The following is an 8,728-nucleotide window of genomic DNA, read 5'->3' as shown; positions in this document are numbered from 1 at the left end:
CCCCCCGAAGTAAATAAGGGTAAGTCATTTATCTCTTTTCCACCCTTTCCGCATATTTCCTTCTCAAAATTCTAGTTCAGTATGATTTGTTGGGCTGACATGCAAGGGCATGCACATTCTATAGCACACACAGGTGCCTCTGGTCATCTCTCAAGGTTGGTCCACCTGACCATCTTCCCTGTCACTTAGGACACGCCTGTTGTTTTTCCCTAAGCGCCAGAACTAATAATCTACTCAGCCAAAAAGAGCTAGACCTTCATTTGGGGAAAAAAAAACAAACATTTGTCCAATGAGGTAAGTTTACCAGTGGTACACTATGTGGCTTTCCACTAAGGCATTTCAATTCTTTTTAGTCTTTATATAATAAGGAAAATTCTTCAGAAAATATACAGATACTTGTAGACTTTGTTACTGATTTTGTTTTATGCGATGAAGGTGGGGCATAAGACAGAACCAGAAATGAATCCTCATTTTTCATATAAGAGGCTGGATACCAGAGGAATGACTAAAAGCAATATTTAACACATGAAAGTGAAATGACTCACCCTGTTGAGGTTGGCTAATGTGTGTATGTGTGTGTGTGTGTGTGTGTGTGTGTGCAGGTAGAAGCATACACCATAGACTCTTAAAGCTGTAGTTGCAAACTACAGTAGTTGCAAACTAACTTGCTAGATTATCTGAGTCCAGTTCATACTCAGTGTAATATTTCACTTTGCAGTACTTGTTCTTAAGATTTAAGTCTGACACATGAAGAAATGTTCAACATCCCTAGCCATAAAAGAAATGCAAATCAAAACAACATTGAGATATCACCTCACTCCAGTTAGAACAGCAAAAATCAAGAACTCTAACAACACAGATGCTGGAGGGGATGTGGACAGAAAGGAACCTTACTTCATTGTTGGTGGGAATGTAAACTTGTTCAACCACTTTGGAAAGCAGTATGGAGGTTCCTCAAAAGACTTCACATAGAACTCCCCTATGACCCAGCAATCCCACTTTTGGGCATTTACCCTAATGTTTACAAAAAAGACCACACTAAAGCTACCAGCACAACTATGTTTATTGCAGCATTATTTACCATAGCTAAGATATGGAACCAACCCAGATGCCCCTCAGTAGATGAATGGATCAAGAAAATGTGGTATATATACACAATGGAATTTTATGCCTCCATCAGAAAGAATGACATTGCCCCATTTGTTAGGAAATGGAAAGGCTTGGAAAAAATTATATTAAGTGAAGTAAGCCAGGCCCAAAGAAGCATAGGTCCCATGGTTTCCCTTATTTGCAATATCTAGTATAGGTATGAGTCAAGCGGAAAAGGTCAGATAATGTGATGTTGGGAAAACGAACCCTTAAATATGTATTTTAATGTTTTTGTTTCTTTCATGCATGTGTTTCTAATGCATTTATAAGATTATTTCTTTGTTGCTTTGTATGTCCCTCCCCCACAGTGTAACCCCCACTTTCACTATATTTGATGTCAGTATAACATGTGGAGGAGATGGGGACAAACAAGTCGTTTAAGGATTCAGGTGGACCTGTTGCAGCAATGAGAAGTACAAAATGTCATGTCAAAACCAGCTTTACAATGTCGGTGTGTGGGGGGGGAGGGGTGTATGATTGGGTAGGGGGGAGGGGGGAGGCTGGGAAGGGAGGTGAAGGGTAAACAAAGGAGGAGGCTGCAATGCTTGGTAAGAAATGTATGCATTATCCTGTCCATGTAATTGTAACCCCTCTGTACAGTATGTTCTCAAATAAAATAAAATGAAATATAAAAAAAAGATTTAAGTCTGAAAGAAGGTACTAAAACTGTTTTATTTTCTATCACAGGTAAGTTATTTAATAATAAATGGTATCACTTTTTCCAGAAAGATAAACAGTATACACTGATGATCTCACACACATCCAACATTATTTTTATATAGATAATAACAGGAACTTTGTATAACTAGTTGTAATTGTTAACTTTAAAAGTCTTTGAGTGTCGGGTACTGGTGGCTCATGCCTGTAAATCCTAGCTACTCAGGAGGCTGAGATCTGAGGATCAAAGCCAGCCTTGACAGGAAAGTCCCTGAGACTCTTATCTCCAATAAACCACTAGAAAACCAGAAGTGACGCTGTGGCTCATGTGGTAGAGTGCTGGCCTTGAGCAGAAGAGCACAGGGACAGTGCCCAAACCCAGAATAAACAAAAAAGTCTTTGACTATGACATGTTTAAATTACTTAATAAGAAGCATTGTGATATGTTTAATTATTAACTAATGCCAAAAAAAATTTCCACACAGATCGTGAATCAGGGTCTCAGGCTGGTCCAGCTGACTCTGTTTTGGTTCACACCGACCTCAACACCTTGTCTATGCAATGTGTACTTAGAAAATCACAGCCATCACAAACATGTCATCATGTTTAAGGATCTTGGAAGATTTTTCAAAGACGCGTTTATATCGCCATCACTATCAATGATACTGCCTATGACTTTCTTCTAGGCCTTAGTCACCCATTGGCTGTTTTCCTGTGATCTCAAAGATGGGTTCATCAAGGCATTTTGAAAAAACAACTCTTATTACATAGAAAATTTCCTAACAGTGGCTAACAAATGAAAGTGTGTCTATGTGACTAACATAATCTACAAAGATTAATCAACACCCATTATTCTTTCTTTTGATTACTCTTTGTCTATGCCTCCTGAGATTACACACAAGATTTAAAGAAATGTATATTTCAATTGTTAGTACATAGTACAGACTTTTCCTTCTTCTTTTCCTGAAGTGTTAGAATTATAAGAGGTTGTAAAGTTCTCCCTCACACCTCCCAGAAGTCATTCATGGGTTTGCCTGAGACCTGGTTATCCCAGATAGGAACTTTTTGGATCTGATCTGTTCTCTGTCTTCAAACTATGAGGGTACCTCAATTAATAGAACTCCTGTTGAATGAGACTCTGTAGATTGAGGATTGACTGAAGAGGAAGAGGAAGAAGAGGAGAAGGAGAAAAAAAGGAGGAGGAGAAGAGAATAAAAACAGAGACAGAAATGAGAGAAATACACAGAGAGGAAATGACGATGAAGAAGATGAAGAAGAAGATGATGATATATGAAGTACCATCTAGGCTTTGTGCCCTCTGATTTTCATTTAACATGGAACATAAATGGTGAAGCAGGACCAGCCAGTGATGAATTTTAAAAAATAATCCAAAGTATAGAGAAATGGGTGAAAGCTCTAGCTGATCTACACAAACATAATCATAGAAATAAGTCTAAGTCATCATTCCATGGAAGATGAGTAAAGCATGTCACTTCATCTGCTAGATATAAGAGTTGAACAGGCTGTTTGCTAAGTTTCTTGGATACATGCCCCAAGTGGTCTTTCTCCCGGTACTCTTCATGACCCAGAAATGGAGGTGCACATATCTGGCATAGAAAATTTCTCCCGTAATACTGATCCACTACAATGAGCAATGTCTTCATACATGTTTATATCATTCCAGTTAAAAACTTTGCTGCCCTGTGCCAGTGGCTCATGCCTGTAATGCTAGCTACTCAGGAGGCTGAGATCTGAGGATCATGGTTCAAAGCCAGTTGGGACAGGAAAGTCTGTGAAACTCTTATCTCCAATAAACCACTAGAAAACTGGAAGTGGTACTATATCTCAAGTGGTAGAGTGCTCGCCTTAAGCGGAAGAGCTGAGGGGTAGCACTCAGGCCCAGAATTCAAGCCATACAACCTACAAAACAAAACAAAACACCAAAACAAAACTTTGCACAGTGAGTTGTTGAGGGGTTTCAACCTCCATCCAGCCTTATGGATGGGAGGTGATTTATGGGCACCATGTCCATTATTCTTCATTCTCCATCTCATCTAATGATGCAGAAGGTACATGGCTTCCAGAGTTTGCATCCATCTCAGAGTCTTCATCAGTTTGCTCTACTTCTCCACCTAAGTCCTGAAGAAATGCTAAGACATGCCAAGCTTCTGTATCAGCTTCATTTCTGGAAAGCTGTGCTTTAGCAAGTTTTTGTAGTTTGATTTTCATTTTTTCTTTCTCCTTTGATTCCTGGTTTATTTTCACACCCTCCATAAACTGCTGGATGGCTTTGTATTCATGTTTCATTTGATACAGCTGAAAATTGCCATAACGCAGATGGAGAAGTTGTTTAGATACAGGACCAAGTTCCTTGCTAAATTCTTTTTGGAAGTAAAACTCTGCTTCTTTGTACTGACCTGCAATGGTATAAAGATTAGCTAGATAGCTATCTGTTTGAAAGATATTCACATTGAGCTCTTCAGCTTTCCTTAAATGATCTATAGCTTGTTCTACTAGAAATTGCTTTCTTTCCACATTCATTGCCTTCTCTCCTCTTTGGAGGACTTGTGACCTATAGCAGGAGCCAATATGATAATGCAAATAAGCATTGTTTGGCATGTACTCTAAAGCCTTTCTAAGTAGCTCTATTGCTTTGTCCAGGGCCCCTTGTTTTCGATAAAACTTTGCAGCTCTACATAACACATCGATTGCACCTGGGGCTTTCTTTATGGCTTCTTCAACTAGTTCCTGTCCTTCATTCATATTTTGGAGTTTTAGAGCTAAGAGGACTTTAACATACTGATTGTTAGGATTCAACTCAAGAGCTTGCCTCAAAGCACCTTCTGAGTTCTGCACTGGTGGGTGGACATCCAGACGGTAGCTCACTATGGCCCATCCAGAGGTGAATTCTGGGTGTTTTGCCTTCTTCTCCAGAGCCTTCTCAAAGCACACTTTGGCCACTTCATTTTGGTTTGTACATTTCAGCCGGGCCCACCCTTCCTCACAATCAAGCTCAGGACTCTCAATTCTATAAAGACTGGAAAACTTCGTGCAGACCTCTTTCACCTTGTCGACATAAGTCTGAGCTTCAGAGAGTCGGCCCATGTGGTAAAGGACCCAGGCGTAGTTTCCCCATGTGACTAGACTTCGGATTTCTGCCTGGGCAGCATGCTCTGCCTGGATGAACTCTTCAGCTTGTCGTAAGCATTCCAGAGCTGCCATGTTTTGGCCTTTGTGGTACTTTATGTAGGCCGAAATGTTACACATTGTGGCTTTAAACTCACTGTTCTGAAACTCATGCTTGTTAAACACTCTGTCCTCAAACTCATCCAAGGAATTTTCTCCCTCTAGCAAGTTCCAGGTGAAATGGCATTTTAGTTGTTGTAGGCTGCTCTCCAAGGATTTCTTAGTGGTCTCACTACAGGACAAAAGCAGGAAAGAAAAAAAAAAACGGTTAGACTGACAGCACAGATTCATAGGTCATAAAATTGGTTTACTGTGAGTAAATATCAGTTCTTTCTGCTGTGCCCGTTTCCTTTAACATTCCATACTTTATTCTTGTTCAACTATTCTATTTTAACCACATGCATTTTATTTTCAGTCATTTTCATTTTTATTCATTTCTCTTTTTTAGTTTTCAGTAGCACACCATCTCATAATTTGCTCGTTATCTATGTTGGCAATGTCTTAAACTGGAAGCAAAGTCCGACACATTATACTTTAAAGACTGGTAATTTCTGTGTTTCAACAAGCAGACCTATGAATCATTCTGCAGATAGCATTTCAACTTTCTATTGAAATTGTTTTTGTCCTCTTATGATGTTTCTTTTTAGAATGTGGGTAAGAGGTAGTGTTGTATGAGTTTTTGAGGCAAACAGCTTCTTTTCTTTTTTTTTTTTTTTTCCAAATTGTGGAGAGTTTTTATTTCCAACTTTAAGAGTTTACATTTATTGGGCATGGTAGTACAAGTCTGTAATCCCAGCATTTAGGAGGCCTGGGCAGAAGGATTGGGAGTTCAAGGCCAGCCTGGACAGCTTCTTTTCTTATGGAACAACTAACTTGTTTTCCTTAAGGTGTCCTTAGAAACATTTTTTAAATTTTCCCATTCTCAACTGTGGCTCAAGGTGGTACTAGCCTTGAACAAAAGAGCTCAGGAACAGTGCTCAAGCCCTGAGTTCAAGTCCCATGACCGACCAAAAAAAAAAAAAAGATTTGCCATTCTCTTAAAGAATTCCTTCAGGATTGTTCTCAAAATAAATAAATTTATAAATAAATGAATAAGCAACAAACAAAGAAACCCAGCAAACAAACCAACGATTAAAAAATGCATTGGTGTCCTATGAATATTGCTCTTTTTTCTCTCAATTGTTTTATGGTATCTATAATTCAGCCTTTTTTTTCAGAAGCTATACAACCTTCTGCACATGATGAATTCTAACATATACAACCACTAGACACCTAGATAACCTCAGGGGAGGAGTGGGGAGGATCACACACCTGGTCTGAATGTCCACACAAGTCTTCCTCCCCCTTTCTATTTGCCGCTTTTTTCTTCAAACAGAAAGACTGTTGTGTACTGTGATGGTGGCCCTATCCTGGAGGACTCACACCATTCTTTTATGCAGGCTGCAGATTGTGGGTGCACAGAGTCACCACCCCCCACCCCCATATCCTCCTATTCTAGTCCTCTGGGGATCATTTTTTGTGAGGCACTGCTGGAATGTTAAAGCAGTGTCTCTTTTTCTTCATATAAATGGAGACTTAACTTCTGTCTAGAATAAACAACAAGAACAAAAGCACAAAAAGGAGGGAAAAGGAGCAGGAGTTTCTTGGAAGGACCCACCTTTTCTTTAGAGAAAAAGAAAATCATTACAATACCTCCAGTAGATGGGGACAGGAGAGTGGTTTGGTATTGGACTTCTTAATAACAACAATCTCCCTTTGAAAAGCCCAGAACCAATCTGAAATAGCCCCCTTCTTGGTGAGGTTATTGGAGTATTTCCTTCACACACACACACACACACACACACACACACACACACACACACACACACACATACACACACACACAGAGCTCTTTTTCACTTCATAAAAGAAACAGTTTTATATCTCTAAGATATAAAACATAGCAGCTGTACAGTAGAGAGATATTCAGTAAATATACTTAATTACATCTCTCCAAGCAGCACTGAATTCATGTCCACAGTCACTGCTTGAACTTGGATTTATATTTAGAGGAATAATACATCAGAAAGGCTAATTCTTGATACTTGTTTCCTGGGCTCTTTAGTTAACAGCCTAGACACTGACAATGGTATTAAAAGTTAAATTCATTTCCACAGGAAATGAGGTTGGGAATCTGAGTACCATTTAACTCTGAAGAAACTAAATCCTTAACTTTTTTTAAATTAAATAATACTTTTATAAACATCCACCAATTAAAGCATTTAAACAAGAAACAGAACTGAGTCCTTCAGACACATCTGTACAAGAAGGTCGCTCACAAACAAGCTATATGAAACATATTTCAGCCTAATTCTGTCTCAGATCTCAGCTCTCAGTTCCCAAGGAGGCAGAGTTGCAGATGCCCATCGGGGCTGCACAGTGAAATCAGAGGAAGAAACAAAGGAGCACCAGTAAACAGCACAGATTTAACAGCACAGATTTACAGCTATAAAGACAGAAGTCCAATAAGGTGATTAAATAAACTCTAAACAGAGCTGGCCTTGCTCTGGACCATAGAGCTCAGAACTTGCATTCCACAGCAACATAGACACGGTCTCAGCCTACAGAGAAGGGAGAAGAAGCTTCACCTCATGGTTGATGCCGGCAGTTTTCAACCGCTCTGAAGGGCTCAGTTCAGGCTGCCACTCTCTTCAGAAATGTTCCTCCTCTGCTTCTTATGAAGGCTAGAGAGCAATATACAACAGCTTCTGGTTTCTTTTCCTGCTTTGGTGAAGTTGATGTCAGCAAAGAAACTGAAACTAGAAAGTGAATTTTCTCTTGAGTAAGAGCCAGTTCCTTCAGGGAGAGGCCCTGTGCAGCCAGTCAGAACTGATTGAGATCTGGAGCTGTGACAGGCAAGGTTTCCAACCTTCACAAAGGCCCTCCCTGAAGTCCTGTGAAACCATCCTCACCATTATGTATCATCCCTAGGAATCCCAGCTAACCTCCCCACCAGTTTCTAGTCTATTCCCTTCACTGATAATAAAGCTCCAGCCTCGGCAGTGATGAGTACACATTGACTGGTATGGCAGTCATCAAAAGAAGTCATTGTTGCTGAAGAATTGAACTCCACCCTATTAATCCCAAGTGTGCAAACTGAGCCTGGCTGTAAACCTTCTGTTATGGGACTAGCCTGTAAGGATCTGAGGCAGAACTGTGAGGCCAGGAAAGGGTTAAAGAGTTAGGAGACAGAACTGGACCCTGTGAAGGCCAAAAGGTCTGGGCAAGACAGATGTAGAGCTGTTTGAACATTTTTAAAAGAAGCTTGAGACCTTGGATCAGGGAATACATACCCTGGTCTCTGCCTGCATCTGCAGTCATCCCCTTATACATTAAACGTGAGTAAGCCCTGTCTCCTCACCCAGACTCTACAAAACCCCTGACTCAAGCCCCTCTCCCCCTCACACACACCTTAGCTCAGCCTCCAGCCTGTGGGGAGGCTGGGTTTCTCACTGTTGTGCCTCAATCAACAGTCCTAACCTGGAGTCCAGTTTTTATCGTTTCTTTTGTCTTCCATTTCCCCAACAGTTGCCATTAACTAACACATGATTTGAAGCACAGATTCTGATGTGAGGCAATCTACATTTGAAATCAAACTCCATCTGTATGGCATGCAGCTTGGAGGAAATTGTTGACTGTCAGCTAGTTTCTTTTATTGGGAATTGGGAATAATATTGATGAAGGGTGATGGGTGAAT

General features: G+C 40.2%; 1 protein-coding gene across 1 annotated transcript; it reads right to left on the bottom strand.

Annotated features, from left to right (window-relative positions):
- Window positions 1-1,802: 1,802 nt before the first annotated feature.
- Window positions 1,803-7,770, bottom strand: Ifit2 (interferon induced protein with tetratricopeptide repeats 2). Its single transcript, XM_070021153.1, has 2 exons — window positions 7,620-7,770; window positions 1,803-5,224 (listed from the first exon to the last, which is right to left on the bottom strand). The coding sequence occupies exons 1-2, from the start codon at window positions 7,622-7,624 to the stop codon at window positions 3,838-3,840; spliced, it is 1,392 nt and encodes a 463-aa protein (XP_069877254.1). The 5' UTR covers window positions 7,625-7,770; the 3' UTR covers window positions 1,803-3,837.
- Between the last annotated feature and the right edge of the window lie 958 nt (window positions 7,771-8,728).

The sequence above is a fragment of the Dipodomys merriami genome, unplaced genomic scaffold (assembly GCF_024711535.1).
Source record: "Dipodomys merriami isolate MVZ:Mamm:240054 unplaced genomic scaffold, mDipMer1.0.p SCAF_14, whole genome shotgun sequence".
Taxonomy (NCBI): Eukaryota; Metazoa; Chordata; class Mammalia; order Rodentia; family Heteromyidae; genus Dipodomys; species Dipodomys merriami.
This window is presented reverse-complemented; position numbering and strand designations above follow the sequence as displayed.